The 19,610-nt window shown below is 34.4% G+C and overlaps 4 protein-coding genes and 1 long non-coding RNA gene across 5 annotated transcripts in view; 3 read left to right on the plus strand and 2 right to left on the minus strand.

The window, feature by feature from the left end:
- Window positions 1–584: 584 nt before the first annotated feature.
- LOC117164235 (protein phosphatase methylesterase 1) lies at window positions 585–2,943 on the plus strand. Its single transcript, XM_033347164.2, has 8 exons — window positions 585–833; window positions 997–1,189; window positions 1,251–1,360; window positions 1,454–1,687; window positions 1,924–1,989; window positions 2,073–2,395; window positions 2,472–2,604; window positions 2,745–2,943. Exons 1-8 carry the CDS (start codon window positions 760–762, stop codon window positions 2,761–2,763), a joined length of 1,152 nt encoding a protein of 383 aa, XP_033203055.1. The 5' UTR covers window positions 585–759; the 3' UTR covers window positions 2,764–2,943.
- LOC117164234 (kelch-like protein 5) lies at window positions 2,812–6,430 on the minus strand. Its single transcript, XM_033347162.2, has 9 exons — window positions 5,575–6,430; window positions 5,255–5,416; window positions 4,857–5,170; window positions 4,657–4,752; window positions 4,395–4,584; window positions 3,946–4,333; window positions 3,661–3,873; window positions 3,384–3,555; window positions 2,812–3,302 (listed from the first exon to the last, which is right to left on the minus strand). Exons 1-9 carry the CDS (start codon window positions 5,801–5,803, stop codon window positions 3,225–3,227), a joined length of 1,842 nt encoding a protein of 613 aa, XP_033203053.1. The 5' UTR covers window positions 5,804–6,430; the 3' UTR covers window positions 2,812–3,224.
- A 111-nt stretch (window positions 6,431–6,541) lies between these two features.
- On the minus strand, window positions 6,542–10,459 carry LOC117164214 (mucolipin-3). The gene is made up of 4 exons (XM_033347127.2): window positions 10,331–10,459; window positions 9,963–10,235; window positions 9,067–9,352; window positions 6,542–8,944 (listed from the first exon to the last, which is right to left on the minus strand). Exons 2-4 carry the CDS (start codon window positions 10,103–10,105, stop codon window positions 7,478–7,480), a joined length of 1,896 nt encoding a protein of 631 aa, XP_033203018.2. The 5' UTR covers window positions 10,106–10,235; window positions 10,331–10,459; the 3' UTR covers window positions 6,542–7,477.
- Window positions 10,460–10,471: 12 nt separating this feature from the next.
- The window catches only part of LOC143302893 (uncharacterized), a 56,571-nt gene continuing 47,432 nt past the window's right edge, over window positions 10,472–19,610 (plus strand). The window contains exons 1-2 of the long non-coding RNA XR_013058755.1: window positions 10,472–10,733; window positions 10,874–11,090. This is a non-coding gene — a long non-coding RNA (uncharacterized LOC143302893). The remainder of the gene's footprint in view (window positions 10,734–10,873; window positions 11,091–19,610) is intronic.
- Ktl (BTB/POZ domain-containing protein Ktl) lies at window positions 11,183–18,585 on the plus strand. Its single transcript, XM_033347129.2, has one exon. The coding sequence runs from the start codon at window positions 11,928–11,930 to the stop codon at window positions 12,678–12,680; it is 753 nt and encodes a 250-aa protein (XP_033203020.1). The 5' UTR covers window positions 11,183–11,927; the 3' UTR covers window positions 12,681–18,585.

The raw sequence follows: 19,610 nt of genomic DNA on the forward strand, positions 1-19,610 counted from the left end.
TAAATTGTCTTGCAAGTTTCTGATTGTAAGTCAAACTATTTGATAATATATAATTAATAATTAATCGGAGAATACGAAGATGAAGATAGGAGAGATTAGAAAATTCATTTTTATGCTTCAGATATATTAAATTACGATTTCACTTGAAATTAATTAAACGAATCATTTAACTATCATTGTAAAGTTATTTGTTATTTTGATAGCGTGTAATGCTTTCTGAAATATTGTAGGAGGATAGAGTTCTATACTTCGTTGCGGTTATAGGATATCCTGTTCTATATTTTATTTATAATTTCATACAAGACTGCAGTTTTAATTGAAACCAGTTCTATACTGAATCGATAACGTCGTATGACACATAAATGGTAAAGGGGTTAGGTGACCTCCAAAACGTAGTACACAAAAAATCATTGCGTGTCACGTCTATTCTATTCTTAGTCAATGATATTACCTCGTCCGTACATACACATACGTATATCGACACAAGATAACTTTGCCCAAGAATATCGGTAAGAAAGAAAGAGACGGTATGATAGCAATAAATTCATCGAGGCGCTCTCTCTATGTAGAAATACTGATTTCAGGTAGTAACAACCTAAAGCTGTCAGAGGAGTTTTGGCATTCCGTTAATCGTGAAAAATACAACGATAATACAGTTTGTGATGTATTTACAAAACTACTGAACATAATTGTGATTACAAACAGTATTACTACAGAAACAAAGGAATTATACTGGACTAGGATATATTGAATATTAATATGTCTTCCCTCCAAAAGTCGATTCTGAAATCGAAATTACCACCATCAAGTGTCAATTTTGGAATTGGCTCTAGGTTAGATTGTTGACTAACGTAAATTTGAGATGTTAAATAAAATCTTATCAAAATTAATTTCCTCGTAATAGTACTTTAAAATAGTTTCTAACATGGATTTAATAGAAGATCTTAAATTTCATTGTTACTGTAGTTTGTGTATTTTAATTTTCATTATCAACAGGGTTAGCAAATCAAAAGGGTTTCAACGTAAGAGAGATTACGACCCAGTTCAATGGATCCCATATTTCGATCATTCTCAGGATGTAAAAATAGGAAATGACACATTTCATATATATACCAAGGGTACAGAGGGTCCGACGTTAGTATTGTTACATGGAGGTGGTTACAGTGCGTTAACATGGGCAGAATTCACTGTAGGTATTAATTATTAAATGTATAAAATACAGAATAATTTGGATATTGTATATGTTTCAGAAATCACTTATGACTATGGTAGTATGCAAAGTTATGGCAGTTGACCTCAGAGGTCATGGAGATACTCAAACATCAAATGAAGAAGATTTATCTTCTGATACCTTAGCAGAGTGAGTAAAATTTTTAGTCAATTACGAATATAAATTATATATATATATATATATATATATATATATCTACATTTTGATTGGTTTATCTACTAGGGATGTTGCAGCAATTGTGAAAGCAACAACAGAAAATGATCCCGTAATCCTAGTGGGCCATAGTATGGGTGGTGCAGTAGCTGTTAGAGCTGCATCATTAATATCAAATTTGTGTGGATTAGGGGTTATCGATGTTGTTGAGGGAACAGCTATGGATGCATTAGCATCTATGCAAAGCTTTTTAAGATCTCGACCATCCAGTTTTGGTTCTATTTCTCAAGCTATAGAATGGTGGTTAGTATTTTTAAACTTTATAAACATAAAATAACTAAATCTTTGTGTGTCTTTCATGTAGTTCTTATTAGTTATCAAAACTTGCTATTCTAAGCAAATTTTTCAGAAGGAAGGCACATTTTTGGCTGATCCTGTACAAACTAAAATGTTATTTACTTCTTTAATGTATATTACATATTTGTGTTGTATAATCAAAAACGAGATTATAGAAGAATGTCTAATTATCCACATTTTAGTGTACGAAGTGGCCAAATCCGTAACATACAATCAGCTAAGGTTTCAGTTCCTGGACAAATAACAAAGTTAGTACCTGTATGCATAATATATTCAGGTATCACAGTTGTGTTTTTACTGGTTTCTCATGTTACAATTTGTATTGCTATAGCACTGAAACTAATAAGTTAGCCACCCATGATATCGATTCATTATCACAATCGTCATGCGAGTGTAATTCAGAGCCTACGATTTCGCGAGAGGATATTATTCAAGAAGAAGAACCAGTAAATATGCCACCACCACCTGCTCCAACTAGCACTACTGCTACTAAAAAATATGTTTGGAGGATAGATCTATCCCGAACTGAACAACATTGGTTTGGATGGTTTAAGGGTTTATCAACAGCATTCTTAAATGTACCAGTTCCAAAGGTACTATTGCTAGCTGGCGTTGATAGATTAGACAGAGAACTTACTGTTGGTCAAATGCAAGGTATAATTTATTAAAGTTCAAATTTGTATCGAATATTTATGAAATGTATTAAAACTAAATTTTCTTGATACATAAGGTAAATTTCAAATGCAAGTATTACCAGCTTGTGGACACGCGGTACATGAAGATGTTCCAGATAAAGTAGCAGAAGCAATTGCTACTTTTATGGTTAGACATAAATTTGCTGAATCAGTATCAGATTTCCCACGGTAAATTTAATTTATATACAATTAGCAGAACGTAATATTATAATATGCGTAATATTATAATAATATAATATTATAATATATTATAATATTAAAATATATAATATTTCATATGGGTTTATTATATTTTGTATATGTTCCAGAACATTTCCTGCTTGTTAGGATTCTATGAAATGATACAATGGACCCTTTGTCAAGTAATATGATGGCAAAAAATTCAATGAATTAGTTAAAATGAGCATTTTATTTATTTAAAAAAGATATGTTCACAAAATATATATGAATACATGTGTAAATAAAAACATTTTCTCGACAAGAAAAATAAATTTGTTCGACATAAAAGATATATTTGTTAAAAATAAATTTGAATATATTTATACAAAAGACGTAGGTATAAATATATAAAAATTGACGATAGTACACGAAACGTATCAAATACAGTACAAACGTTACATTATCTGTTTTGAAATACCATGCTGTTGAACATGCATTTATAGACAAAATAATGCTACTTTTATAATATAGTAACATTTACAAATTCATCCTTCGATTTAAAATTTTCAATTAAAATACTTCAATGTGCTTTCAATATTTCGTAGTTGTGCACATGCAGTATTTTACTATTAATCAAATCCGAAACTAGTTAAATTTTTTATAACAACACACGGAACTCCTGCACGACCAGCATTTAAGGGAGCAACCTTAAAATATTTTAGTAATATAAATATCTGTGAAATATGCCTAAACATTTAACGAATGAATAATATTCGGCATATACTCACTGGTTCCCATTCATTAAGATGTGGGTCATATGCTTCAACAAGCGTAAGATATTGTTGACCATCATAACCCCCTACAGCCATAAGTCTATCACCAAGCACACAAACACCAACTGCATCTCTGGGCACACTCATTGGTGCTACCATAGTCCATGTATCTGTTTTAGGATCATATCTAATAATCATAACATTTATGTATTAATCACTAATACTTATAAGTACATTATTTTTTATAGTATAATAAATTCTTTATATCCCTTATACATATATATATATATACCTTTCAACACAATCAAATCTGCTAGCATTAGGATTACTAGAAGGTGCATCATGACCACCTAACGCATAAAGACATCCGTTTACAACACCAACGCCCACACCACCTCGTCGTTTTGACATTGGTGCACATGGTGTCCATTTATTTGTATGGGGATCATAACATTCCACAGTATTTAAACATGAACTGATATCCCTTCCACCTACAGCATATAATCTGAACATATACATGTAGGGTATATAATATAACGATATGATCACTTACATACCAGATTATTTAGAAACTCACTTATCATTTAATACAGCAACACCAACTGTAGATCTTTGTATAGACATAGCAGAAACTGAACTCCATTGACGTGTAGCTGGATCCCATCTTTCTACAGTATCAAGGAAACTCCAACCATCATGACCACCAACTGCATATAAAGGTCCACCTAACACAGCTACCCCCAATCCATGCCTATGCATATTCATAGGTGATAGTGTACTCCAAGTAAATGTTGAAAAATCAAAACATTCCACCGTATTTAATGTTTTCAATCCATCCCTTCCACCAGCAACTATTAATTTTTTATCAACGACAACAGCACCAAATTGAAGTCTTCTACCACTCATTGTAGCAATCGATTTCCAAGCATTATCACGTAAAGAAAATGCATCTATAGAAGTAGCACCTAACAGAAATAATGGTAAATTAATTAAATATCCGTTTTGTAATTTTGCCAATTCATTTACCCTTATTAGCATCCATTCCTCCAACAGCTAACATATGACCCACTGTGGCTTTCCTGGGTTTTGTACGTCCTGACTGAAGTAATGGTCTACGTTCAGGTAAAAGATGATATTTCAATGCTTCCATAACTAATTCCTGTGCCAATCTTTGATCTTTGAACATTTCATTGCTTTCAATATTGTCTGCTATAAACTGTATGAATACATATTAAGTTTACACTAATATTGTAATATTTATTTAAATATGGAAAAATGTTTAACTTACTGCAGGAGACAATAGGGGCAACTTCACGAGGCTTAATAACTTGCTTGCATCCTTTCGTCTACTTTCTGAATCATATTCTAACCATGTCATAAGAGCCTAAAGTATTAATATTAAAAATAATCATTAAAAATTAAATTAAATTTCTTAATATTCTTTCTATATATAGTTTAGTTCTATATATAGATGTTATAAAATCTTACATGAAAAATAATTTCTTCTGAAGGAACATTCAGATCTTCAGATTCTAAAAGTTTGGCAACTTCAATGGCAGATAATAATAAAAATTCTTGATTTTTTGTAACTTCCATAAAATGTTTAGTTGTATATGCGTTGGCATGATCTAATAAATCTAAACAACCCTGTGTATCGGCAAACATCCTTATCCCTAAGCAATTACTTGGATGAAGTTGTTTCCTGAGAAATTGACAACAAGCCTTAACAACTGGATTCAATTGTAGCAAACACGCTGTTGCTAAAAGAGTTTCTATACTATCTTCTCTTAATTCTATGCAACCTGTGTTCAAAAACATAAAATTAAATTTTCCGATATTCACAGTTATTCACATTTATTTAAAACCTTTTATACAAATTATTATACCTGTGTAACAATAACAAACTAAGGTCCATAATGCATCCCCATCAACACCCGTTAGCTCAACTTCATTTTGTGTAGATTCTCTCAGAGAACTAGTAAACATGGCAGCAAAATATTCTGAACTTGCACTAAGTACTAAACGATGTGCAGGGAAACGTTTTTTTCCTGAATTAAGAATAATACTGTATAATAATATATAATAATATAATATATATATATATTATGTTATAATCACAAATAAATAATTACAAATCCTTTGTATCAATTCAGAATCAAATGACTCATTGCTGAGAGACAAACATTTGAAGACAAAGGAATCTTACCTGCAATTAATATGACATCTGTCAATTGTTGTTCATGTAAATATTTTTCCATAACTTTAAAACTATTTTCTGCGTGCTTTGACACGCGAAAATTTTCATCTTGTGATGCAGAAATACTAGATACCATGCTTGAGATACTATGTTCACTAGCAGATCCTTCTTTGTTTGAGAACAGGAATTCAAGCTCGACTTTGTTCGATCCTGCTCCGGTATGGCTTATTCTTGACATTTTTGTGGAAAATGATTTTAATTACTTTTATACAAACACGTTTGATTTCCTCAAGGCACTTATTTCGTGGAATTTCTTTAATTTTCATGCGATTGATGCTTTCTTATGCACTCAAGCTTGACAATAACAGATCACCACGCTTCACCTTGACAGTTCGAAATTTAAAACTGGATGTAAACAGTGAATCGGTTTAGGTACGGTCAGTGACCAGCTCTGTTCGTTTCTTGGGTCAGTGCACTCCATTTACCAGAGTTCAATATAGGATGAATTGAGACAAAAAAATCAATGACACTTTGAAACTGCAATAAATGAGCTATTTATGGTGAAAGTTCCAGTAAAACTATACATTTACGTATTTGTGGATGACTAAAATCATATTTCATGTATTAGAGGACAAACTATCGTGAAAGCTAAAAGCAACAGCATTCTTTTTGTAATAAAACATATATTGAAAAAATATGTTAACGTATTAATTTATAAATTCAAATTTATCAACTTTTGAATTTCTTGACACTAATGAATTGATATGTATTTCATGTCACTAATAATGCTTCTGATAAGGTGAATGATTCAGATAAATGTTATGCATCAATTCTAGGTTATATAGTTTCGATATTTTACTGTGTGCACAATATTTGAAAGTATACATTGCATTTGTATGACTCATTAAAAATGTGAATAATTTCATATTATTCAATCGTAGTTAACATAACATAGGAGAAAATAAAGAAAGATATAGAGTGTTCAAAAAATTATAATTTTATTGTATTTTGTAGTATATTATAAATATATTTATATATTGAATATATCATTATATATTCATTATACATTTATTATGCATTCATCTTAAGAAAAACATTTCATTTTGTAAAATTTACAATGTACATCATATAAAGATACCAAGATATCATGTACAATGCATGTTGTATAACATGATACAACACTTAAAGTTATGTAAGTACATGTAATGTACATGTGTAAATTACAAATTTAATGGCTCATCATATTAATACTTAACAATATGCTAGTTATTCTGTTTTTATCACAATTCTAGAATCTATCGCATTATTAACAGAGATAACATGTTCTTATTTATAAATACTTATATTTTGAATTAATTTCATTCAACTGTTAGTTTTAGAAAACAATAATTATAAATTCACGTATATATAAAATTGTACATTACTTACTTAACTGACTTCAGCATATTGCAGTTTTGTTTGTATATTTAAATGCTCCTTAATAAGAGGTGGATTATATTTATATGTACTACAGAAGCTCTCAATAAAAACAATATTTTACAATTATTTATGGTCCATTAATACTTTGTATACATAAATGATAAAGATCATTGTTGTTACTATTAACATCTCATTTTTAAATACTGAGATGCATTTAGTAAAATATCTTAAATAAATAAAAGTGGGAAAATATGAATTATTCATTTCTCATTATTAATATCTAGCATTAATTATCAATATTAGCATTTATATCTTTCTAAAGTATAAAACTAGTAGCACTTTATTGCGGCGTCCAAAAAAAAAAAACAAAAATAAAAAATACGACACGGTAATTTTACAAAAATTACTTTATATGATGAAATTGTCATTATAGTACCGAGTATCTGCCATGGAGCCATAATATTTATCTAAGACATTATTATGCTTTAATGCACTATATACAGATTGCTCCTCCACACGTTTGTTCCGATTTCGTTGAGAATTCCGTACTTGATCCTGAGAATGACCCGTAAAAGGGTCTTTTCCGACAACAACAAAAGCGATCTAAAAGCTCCGATAAATCACTACTTTCAGAATCATCTCTATAAAGGCCACTAGATGCTTCATCTGTACACGCCGCAATAAAAGTTTGTAAATCATTTTTCGGAAAGCCATCGCGATAATAAATTTTGATCGTGTCATAAGCATCCATTATCACAGAAATAAATAAACTTAAAACCACATATATATACAACGAAATAAACGTATATAGATACATTCTAGAATACCACCATAAAATCGGAGATTTGGTAAATGAAGTGGCAGAAAATGTGGCAAACATATCATCTCCGTTAATGAGAGCGAAAAGACATTCGGAAGTTGTAGCAAGTGATCTGAATTTCAAATGGTATGGGCCTAAAATTAACCAGCCACAAAAAGTGAAACCAGCATAAATAAGGATCGCGCATATTAAAAATCGTGCTACCTTAGGAGCAGCTTTTTTCAATGTTAAAATAACAACGTTATATGTTTTAAAGAAACCGAGGTATCTTAATACACCGAACCAAACAAGTAAATTTCCTGTACCAAGAAATATGCTGCATACATTCCAATGATCACTGCCAAACTGTTTTCGTTCGATTTGCTCTTTTATAGCTGAACCCATAATAATTAAAAGATCATTCACGATAATCATGACATACCACAAATTTAAAAATTCTAATCTTCCATCAAGGCTCAACGATTTGTCATATGCTATTTTGAAGAAATTCATAGTTTCAAATTTTAACAATTGTGCTCTGTATATAGCTCTTGAGCATAACACAAGAGATACAGTACAAATTAAAATTACAAGTAAATTTAATAATGTCCTTAGCGCTGATTCAATACGATTATCCGTTGTATAACGCGTATCACCTTTACATTGTAATCGCTTTGGTTCAGCATCTAATGAAAGCAGCATTTGTCCATCGAAATCACGATTATCAAAATCAATTTTAATATTAAATTGATAACAATCAGGTGGTGTCATAGGACCGGCAGCCTTCAAATTAACTGTTTTTAAAGCAAACTTTAAATAAGCCCTGACAAGGGCTGAAAAATTAACATTAATGTTTTGTTTAGCAAGTAAGAGCTTTGACATATTAAATTCATTATGTACCTGATGGGTTATATTTATGCAAGTTTCTATAACTTCTTTATCAAAAACATAACTTTCATTAAAACCAAATATAATACCTTCTTTGTATTGATATAAGCATAGAGTAACTGGACTAAACGAATTATCTTCTTCGGTATATGAATAAGATCCAATTGCATTACTAAGATTATAGTAGCCATCTAAAGCATAATCAATTGTACTATAGAAATCATCTCGTTTATAAATTGCTAAAGGACCTGTCACTGGTGGATAAACTGGTACCTGAAAATAAAAATAATGAAATAATATAATTAATTTTTATATTTTTAATATATATTGACAGTAGCTAGTTGTATATGCTATATCTGAAACAACTTGCTAGTTAAATTTTGAGTATATGTTACCTCTAAGGAAGTATCCCATCCTCTGAGAAATAGGTGCGAGAAAGCTACTCGATTATCCCAAGTATAATTTACATGTATGTAGTTGTTATGTGCAAATAGACATAATTGTATTGTGACCAGCAGAATTTTAATAACTTGCACAATAAATTTATATGGGAAACGACGCTTTGCTTGCCATTTTTCAATAGGATTCATAAAGAAGAATTTCAATTTTCGACGCATCTTTTCCTCAGTAAACATTGTCGTCTTACAGGTAAATGGATCCGTTGTAGGTGAATGATGATGACTATAAACAAAAAATGTTTCCAACAAATATTACAGGTAAGCTATTTTATAATTTATAATGTAATTTTAATGGCACTTCTATATTCCATAGTTTTAATGCAACTGATGTCTTTAGACTATGTTATTGATGATAGCAATAATTTTTATTTATGCACAAAAAATATAAAAGAATACATTTGTTGACTTATCATTCCAAGGATTTAATTATTCACATAATTAATAGATTATTTAAAAGCAAATATTAGTTTTTATAACTACTTACAACTTGTTTTATCTGAAGCATTTTTAATGAATACTTTTTATCTTGTCCTTATTACATATTTACTTTATTATATATTTATATTATATATTTATAAATTTAATAAATTGAACACAATTTTCCGAAAGATATTTCTATGATGACACGTCGTGCAATAACGCATTTGTAAGATACGATATCGGGCATAATAGCTAACAAATAGTATACTGTATATACCAGTTAACAAAGAACAAAAAAAACAAAAAACAACAAAGAAGGATGTGTCGTACGAGAAGTGATGGACGAAACAGAATAATCATTACCATCAAGGACGTATCTAACAGTGAGATAATAGTGAGATAAATTTACGAACCTTGGACTAACCGTGTTTTCATTGAGTAATTTATTTTCGCCAGCTTGATCATCTTCGCTATCAGGTCCGTTACTCCATGAATGGTCCTTCAGAATATTACCCCTGGAATCTTCTCTCACGTTCCTTTTTCTACCCTCTGACATTTTTTCTTTGGATCGTTATATGGCACGACGATTAAACTCAAACTTTCGATCCAAAAGTTATTTATCCCGCGGAATTGTCGTCCCAGTTTCCGACGGACGATGAAAGAGCGAGTTGTTCACATACGTTGACCTATGCAGCAACACGAGTGAATTATTACGCGACAATAGTTTCTTTCGTGGAACCTTATTCAACGTAATATAGGATAAATAGCCTTCGTAACGTACTGATTTATAATCCGCAATGAAAGGCGATTGTAACGATTTCACGTCGCTAACAGCGGCCATCGCAGGCCATCCAAATCACGCATCGAGTTTGACTGATCAGCGCGCTACTTCGGCCATTCGCGAAACCAGCTGATCAGAAAGTAGGGATAAGTGGTAGGGAGAACGCTAATGGTTCAACGATAAAATAAGTGTTCATCACAAATATTTAGCGTCGCATTTTTTTAAATTTATCTGTGTGAATACACTGATTTTATCGTATGTAAAAGTGCAGCTATGTGGAAGGAATAAAAAGTACGCCGGTAGAATGTTTTCAAGATTTTCAAATGTTTACTGATAACTCATTTCAGCTATATCGAGAGTTGAAATTTATACAGCTTAGCCGTCTTAGCCTATCGTGCTCTATGTAAGTATGTACTATGCATCTATTCATGAACCACCTGAGTAATTGAATGCGAGAATTGTGTCATGAATATTTACATATGTAAATATAATAACAAAACCCGTGTTCGCATAGTAAATTAATTACAATTGATTATATTTTAGCAAATTTAGATCCACAAAATGGTGATATTGAACAGGCATTTTCCCGCGTATTTGTTCGGTTAGTTAATAAGAATGGCGGAGCCTGAGAACGGTGCAGCGACAAGTGCAGGGATGACAAAAAGCAACGTACGATGTAAATGATATAATCAATTACCAACCAACCGAGAAAACTGGAGTACAGTTGAATGTAGAGAAGAACCACAGGTGATATGTAAAGGTAAGTGGATAACGGTATTTATTTCCTATTTCACGTTGCTGGACTGTCCATGAGTAAAATGGTGTATGATACATTGGTGAGTGAAATTTGTAGTCAACGAAGTGGTATCTCAAAGCGTGATAGGCCGACAAACTTTAACGTAATCAGATATCGAGACACGAGTGGAAAAAGAGGATTTCATTAGGAGGATAACACGCGGTGGATGGTCCGCGTGCGGTGATCGAATGACAAGGGGGTGGTGCGCGCGTTTCACTGTTCGAGGATCGGCGCGCGTTGTAGGTGCACCTTCTGCGCCAGCGTATCAAGCTTCGCAACACATACGAGTGGTGCGTCCTGCCGCGCGCGCCAAGTGCCTAGGAGAGGAAGCGCAGCGACGGAGCCGAGTTAAGCTTGACTTTCCTCCACCGACCGTAGGCGCAGTCTCTCATCGTCAGTCTTTCTCGTTCTCAGCTTCGGGGGAGCACGCTTTCGGAGTCAGATCTATCTTGGAGTGTGCCCACCTCGTCACAACCCTTAGCTGTCCTCGGTCACTGACCCGATATATCGCCCCGTTCTTGCTGTTCACGCTATCTCTCACGGTGCTGTGTGCAGTGTGGTCTCTCTCGAGAAGTGTTTGTTTTACGGGTTGCAGTCAGTATCGTTGCACAATCGAGAATAAACACAGAGATTCCGTGTGCATATACATCGTTTCTCTTTTTTCCTATTGGTCATTGCCATCTCGTTATACATCCCACCACCCGTTGCACTTCGTTGCTCTCACGCATACGCTCGCTGCTGACTCGAGTCGCACCGTGCGACTGTACGCGAGACGAGTCTATCAGAGAAGCGTCCAGAAGCATGGGGGATCAACAGCAAACGGATCAGCAACAGGAAGCCGTGCCAAGCGTGGTGGAGTTGAATGTGGGTGGTGTATTTTACACCACCGCTCTCACCACCCTCACTCGAGAGAGCGATTCTTATCTGGCTACTCTGTTTTCGGGAAAAACGCTGATAGAAAAAGATGCCAAGGGAAAGTATTTCCTGGATCGCGATGGGGTCCTGTTCCGTTATGTCCTCGATTTCCTGCGCAATCAGGCATTAGTCCTGCCAGAAGGGTTTCGAGAGAAGGAAAGATTGAAACAGGAAGCAAATTTTTACGGTCTGCCCGGCTTGGAACGTGCCATTCTGGAGAACGGTAGGTCTTCCGGTTCTCTGACCTCTTCCGGGAAGAAAGCATCCGGATACATAACCGTCGGTTATCGCGGAAGTTTCGCGTTCGGTCGCGAAGGTCTGGCGGATGTGAAGTTTCGGAAGTTGTCGAGGATCCTTGTATGCGGCCGCGTGACTCTTTGCAGGGATGTATTTGGAGAAACTTTAAACGAGAGCCGTGATCCGGATCACGGTACCACGGATCGTTACACCTCCAGGTTCTTCCTGAAGCACAGCTCCATTGAGCAAGCTTTCGACATGCTTCAAGAGCAAGGTTTTAAGTTGGCCGGTAGCTGCGGTTCCGGTACAGCTGGCAGCAATTCGGAACAGCTCAAGCCTGGAGTGGATTCCGAGGAAAATCGTTGGAATCATTACAACGAGTTTGTCTTCATCCGCGAGTAAATAGCATACTTTGTTCTTCCTTGATCAGAATTAGCTAAACGAGCGTGCTGTTGGGAATAATCGGTGTGACGCGATCGACGAAGATCCAGTTCCAGCATCGAAGTGGAATTCTCCAATATTTTTTCGTCGACAAAAGCACAGAGCAGTCGGCTTCTTGAAGACTTTCCTTTTCGAACTGAGATAACAACCGGTAGGGTAAAGAGTAGATGAATTTTTTCGTCGTTATACGACCGTTGTGCATGTACTATTCAAATTCATCGAACTATATTAAAACGATAATGTCACGAATTCCTCTTTCAAATATTCTTCACTTGTTTCTTCCACGAACAAATTTGGAAAGAATATTGATGAAAGAGATGCCGTAACGTTGTCAATGTTTGGGTGAAATTCGCCTGCAAATGGTGTGGAGATCTTTGTCGAAATTACCAGACTTGTTTCTAACACGTGTTCTTTACCGTGGTGTTGAACGTCGGTCGAAGTACCTCGGAAATGAAACAAAGCCGAATTCACTTTGCTTAATTCTGCGGTAATTGCTGATAGTACAAAGACCAACGAGACTTGGAAGATGACGGAAAGAGAGAAAGAGAGAGAGAGGGGTAGAGAGTAACATTGGATCATCAAGTTTTTAGAAGTTTGTTTCAGCATTTTACTTGTTGAGGAAGAATTTGAAAATTTTATTAATCTACGAAACAAAAAGCTTTCGTTATAACGAGAGATGCGAACGATGTTGGACGATGAGGAAAATCAATATTTGATCGTCAGATCTGGAGAAAGTTTAGGCGAAGTCCCTTCATCCTTTTTTCCGTTTCTTTTTCAAGATTCAAATGTATTCGCCACATATCTGCAATTCATTCTTCGCACTTAACCGTTTACTCGTTGAATACTATATTATTCTAGTTTGAATCGAAAAAGTTTTACCTCGAAAAATATAATTCAAAGTTTGGTATTGATAATCAGAGACTCGTTGAAAATATTCTCCGCTTTTCTATATCACCCGAGAAGAACCGTCGGAACGTTTCGAAGAACATAACGAGGTGCAACGAATTCAACGTATTTCTCCCAATCTTTTCATCAACGCACACCAAGAGAAGGATCTCCAAAGGAAATATTTAATGAGACCAAGTAGCGTAAACCGATCAATAACCCGACATTGAAATTATTCTAAAACGGTTATCGGAGCTGTCGAAGAATCTAGGATTCAAGGATTAACAGGGTGTAACACCCAACGATTCTCTTCTAAATGATACGATAACGAAATCATCTCTATTAATTCGTACTATTATCATCTCGACGAGATGAAAGGAAACGGGGAAGGATGGATTCAAAATTTAGCTTCAAACAATGCTGGTGAACTGTTCGAGGTTGAACTTGATATTGGACAGTTTGCTTGTGTTGCACTGGATCGGGCCTCGTGTGTACGTATCGTGTAACGTAAATTGTGTGTACTTACGTACAAGGCAACCACGTTGTTAAACACATGTCGAGCGATTTGAATAGCGTGTATATCGAACGCCTCTCATAAATGATTCTTTGTTAGACTCTAATTAAAGATTATATGCGGCTGGTCTTCGTTTTCGCGTGCATGAAATTGTGCAGGGCAAGTAACACAGAAGTACACTCGCTTTCGACGTTGGTCGTGTTGCGTGTAGTATGCTCGGCGTATTTCTTACGACAAGTTAGGTGGAAATAGTTGTAATTTTACTTAATGCAGTAAGATACGTAGATATTTTCTGACCGTGCAGAAATTTGGTCGATTTCTTCTCGTCTTGATTGGGAGTTGCTCGATATTTTAAATGATTCGATTAATTCGCAGCGTGTACACTTGGGGACGATAAAGTTTTCGAACGGAACGAACCGGCTTTTGCGTATTTACCGGCGGGAAAACGAGCAAAACGCAATTGCCGTCGACGACAATGCAACGCGGCGGACAAAGGAGACTTGGATTTTTAGATAAGTTTTCCTTGCTCCTTTGTGGAAATGAGCTTTATTTAAAAACTGACGATATTTTGTTAATACTTTGAAAGACACCTATCTCTATTAAACAAAACACGATTTAATCCTGTTATATTCTTTACGTCATTTTTGACCCAATCGTGTTTCTCTTTGGTTAAAACGTCTCTTAAGTTTGAAAAAGCTATAAAAGAATCGTTATTGATGTACGTGATTTCTTGTTTCAATTTTATACTAAAGATTTTCTTGGAGTACATAGCTTAAAAGATGTAATAAACATTATTATATATGAAATTCTTTTACGAATGCCCAATGACTACATATTTAACATTACACTATCGTTTTGGCAAAATTAAGAAATAATTATCTTTTTTCTGTTTCTAACTTTGTCTTTAAACAGATTAAAAATCGTTTCTTCCTTGGAATATGAATGAATATGGGACATATAAATGTGACAACAGTAGCAGGATTAGAAAGACTAAATAGATTCATCGAATAAGAGAGTTGTTTCTTGAAATTCTTCCAGCTCCTCAGTGATCAAGTTTAAACATAATGGTTCCGCCCGAAAAAATTCAAATATTCAGATTCTGCGTGGATCCGTAAGAATTCTTTCGATCCGACTATTTCACGTATTTCGCTATTTTCTATTTCAAACTGAACGCGTCCAAGTCGAATTGATATGGTTTCCGCACGACCGTTTTTCCCTTAGCGAGACAATCTTATTTTCAACTCACGCGAATGAAGATTCCTTTCTGCCGGCACACTAGTTTTTATTAGATTCGGAATAGAATTATTTACGACATCGTATCGCGTTTGCTTGAAATCTACTGATTGCGACCACGAATGCGAATATCGGCGGACATTCGCACAGAGGACGAGAATAGATTTGCAAAATAGCAGTGCATAACGTAAAACGTAACGGTGCAGTGTGATATTGCGAATTTGAATATCTCGCTGTCAAGTTAAACATCGTCAGTATAAAAGGAAAGGATATAGAAATCGATGAGAGTCGTGTTTCAAATTATTATTAAACTGTAGATGTTTCTGTACATTTATGGGAAATTTGAACGTGCAAAAATGTACAGAATGCATTAATATGCAAAAATATCAAAAATATGCGAGATATTTGTTACCTAAACATTTAAATGATGAAAGAAATATTGGTTGAAGTTCTATCTTTTTTCTTGGATTTTTAATTTATCATTAGGTTGTGGAGTTACACATTTATGTATTTAATTGTGCAAAAATATCCAAAGTAAAATGCTCGTTGTAATATTTAAAGGATGAAACAAATCTCTATTTAAGTCCTATTTCTTTAATTTAATGTTCTCAATTTATGATTAGGCTGCAGATTTATGCATTTATGAATTTAGGCATCCGAAAACATCCATAGTAGAATCTCTATTTAAGTCCCATTTCTCTAATTTATTCCTAATTTATCATTAGACTGTGAATTTGTGCATTTATGAATTGAAGTATATAAAAATATCCAAATCAAAATACTAGTTGTAATATTTAAAAGATAAGACAAATCTCTACTTGAATTGCATTTCTTTAGTTGTATTCGTGATTTCTCCTTAAACTGCGGATTTAAATTTAAAAACATACAAAAAGTTCGAAGTAAAATATATGTTACAATATTTAGAGGATGAGACAAATTTGTTTTCTGTTCTTTTTTTTTACTCGCTTTCATAAATCGTTTTAAGAATTTGTATAAACATCTATTTATAATGAATTACTCCATCGAAATGAAAGTATTTATTTCAACGGATTTCTATTTCCGCGGCGTATTTATAGCACCTTCAATCGTTCGATTTGTAAAGACATTCTTTTTTCTCGTCTTTCGTCGACTTTGTTCGATGTTCTTGATACCGCAAGTCCGGTTGCATGCATAAAACAGGGACGCGAGCCGGTTGGTTCCAGACGCGAGCATTTCATCCGGAACATTGAAATTCGGCAAGAGCAAAGTCGATATTTTGTGCTCTGACGATTGCACGGTTCATTGATAACATGGTCGACGTGTCAAAGGACACAAAGCCATGGATGATCGAGTTGAGAATTGCTAGAATTTGACAAACAACTGATGATGTAAAATGTAAAGCAAGCTTCGCTATATCGCGAAAGTGAAAATATGAAGCTTGCCACGTCACTCTGCACGAATGTAAAGTGTCAGTTGCACGCCGTAAAGCCATCGTGGATGTCTATGGTGATCGATGAAATGGTACGCATGCATCGAACGTGGTTTTAGATATCATGGGGTTCGTCTTCCTAGGATCGCCTTTTGTATTTTAGTTTCACTCGACGAGGAACGTTCGCGCGTTAGATAATATACATTCAGGTGCATCGAAGAAATTGAATGTGGCGTTGGATCGAGTAGAAACTATGTTCAAAATTTGACATATCATTGTCGACTTTCAATCCGATTTATTATTAGAATTAGTGATAATAGGCATAGTAGTTTAATTAGAGATATCTTAGCGATACTTTTTTGGGATACTTTATTGTACAACTATACATTGCAATAAATTAACTCTTTCAGGACCGATTTTGGATCGTAGAGAAATGTTTCTGTTTGTCAATTATTGATAATAGAAACATATATTTCTGATCTTTTTCTAAGAAAGATAGTGTACTAAAAGTGGGACCGTTTTTCACTAAAAATGAACACATTTATCCTACGATAAAATTTTATAATGCAATGTTGTTTGTACGCGACATCGAGTGTGAAAGGGTTAATTGTCTATCGTAATATTCTGTTCCTATTAGAAATCTATAGAAGAATCACCTACATTTAAAGGAATGTATGATCGATACGTAGAATCTAAAAAAGTACGAAGTTAAACTCGAAATAGGTCAGTGGTCAGATACTACGCAGAGAATTCCACGAATCACGCAAATCCAATAGGCCACATTCCCAATTCTGATGTACCTGGCGTTCCGTGTCGAGATAGATTTGAAATCTTTGGTTCTTAGAGTATCTCGTCGGTATCAGTTACTTTGGATATCTCGTTCGAACCGCTTCAATTCTAGAGATAGAAGTCGTTGTGATCGAGGAATGAACGATCGAGGATATCGTAGCATGATCTTCGAAACGATCAAAAAGTCCACGAGATAGGAGGGCCCTAATTCGTAGATTAGAAGCGGCGTACCGCGATTCCGTTCGCCGTGAAAGGAAATGAGCCTCGGACGAGCAAATTTAGAAACCGATCAAACGAATAATTGATTTAATAGTCTCCGCGGCTGGCACGATTTCTGGCGCGTGTTTACTCGAGCGTCTCGTTCGAGGGTCTCTTTCCTTTCTGATCGAAATGAATTCAGCAAATAGAGAACGGGAGTTGCGTGCATCTTTGACGAACAAACGCGTTAAAACGCGAAAGCTGTCGACGGGCACGTGGCCAAAATCCCTCGAATCCTTCCACTGTGGTGAACTAAATCACATCATTCGCGTGAATTTTCTTTCAGAGGGATCCACCGGTCAAACTTTTTTCTCGCGAGGTATTTCGAGTCGAGAATCTTCAATCACTACATCGTATTATATATGGAACGCGTAGATTTCTGGCTTATCAAATAAAAACGGCGGTCTCAGGGGAATATTGGGAAGGTTAAAGGTTCCAAAATTGAAAAATGCCCTTATACATTTCCATCAAGTCCTTCATTGATCTTCTCGTTCCATCTTATCGACGTGTTCACGTGCGATGTATTAAAGAACTTTATACGTGGTTTTCAGATTTAACAGCGTAGAAGGTTAAATATTCGTGCTTTTTCCTTATTTCCGCCTATGTGTTCGCCTACGCGAGAATTCACTTTCACTGCGCGTTTGTTCGTCGAACATAGATGTGACCTTTTAAAGGTGTTAGGTAGCATGTAAGACGAATGCTACGCTGTGACGATACTGAATCATTGTACATGTATATACATAAATCGAGAGAGAAAAAATAAAAGAACAATACGATGACCGAGTGGAATTATTTTTCCTAGGGATTTCTCTCCCTTCCTTTCATTTGTTTTCCTTTTTTGTTTCTCGAGGATTTAATGTAAGCCGGGTTGTGGAATAAGGTGGATGATGATAACACTGGGGTGTCTGTACTACTGCCATATATGTATACCATGAAGCAATTTGGTAGGGAATTATGGGGTAGGAATGAAAAATAGGGACTGTCGGTGATTTACTGGAATTTATTTTCATTTCAATCATTTTTTGATTAGGATAATGATAGAATAATGATAATATGAAATTCAAGTCAAAATGTGAGCAATATATGATCTATTAATATAACAAATTAAATAAATGTGATAAAATTGAATTGAATAAATCTATACAATAATTCACTAAAGTATTTAAACATCGTAGAAAGCTTTCACGCGTATTATACAGCTTTTTGAAATTTCATTAATTTATGAGAGGTTGCTAGAAGTGTTCAACGAGTTTTGTGCGTCATTGTGTATATCTTCTTTAATGAAATTGAGATCATCTATCATTTGATAACAATCTTATGCAGATATGCAGATCGTGCGCAGATTCGTGTCCAAATCCATTAAAATATATAATTAATCGTTTTTCGATCTAGTAAAATGTTATCCTGGCTACGATTAATCGAACTCTCGATTAGAACAATATCGAACATTGTTTCTGTCATGTATTGTATTAACAAGAATTAAGAAAAAAGTGTTCCGCGTTCCAATTTCAGTAGTAATACACACTACTGAATTGTGTAATTACGTAAGCGTTAAATGATCAGTATCTTCTCAGAAACATTATAATGAAATAATCTAACTAAATAACGATAAAGCTGATACTATTCAGTTTCTACTATCTCTAACGAAGATAATTTCAATGCAAGGAAAGGTAAAATTAATTTCTAAAAGGACGCAGTCTCCATTTAAAAGCTTCTATTATAATTGCAAATTCTTGAATCGTGAGAGCGCCTCCGGGTTTCGAGTGTATCTCAGAACTTTCTCCATGTTATCTGATTCCTCTAT

This window comes from Bombus vancouverensis, chromosome 7, assembly GCF_051014615.1.
Source record: "Bombus vancouverensis nearcticus chromosome 7, iyBomVanc1_principal, whole genome shotgun sequence".
NCBI classification, from domain to species: Eukaryota; Metazoa; Arthropoda; class Insecta; order Hymenoptera; family Apidae; genus Bombus; species Bombus vancouverensis.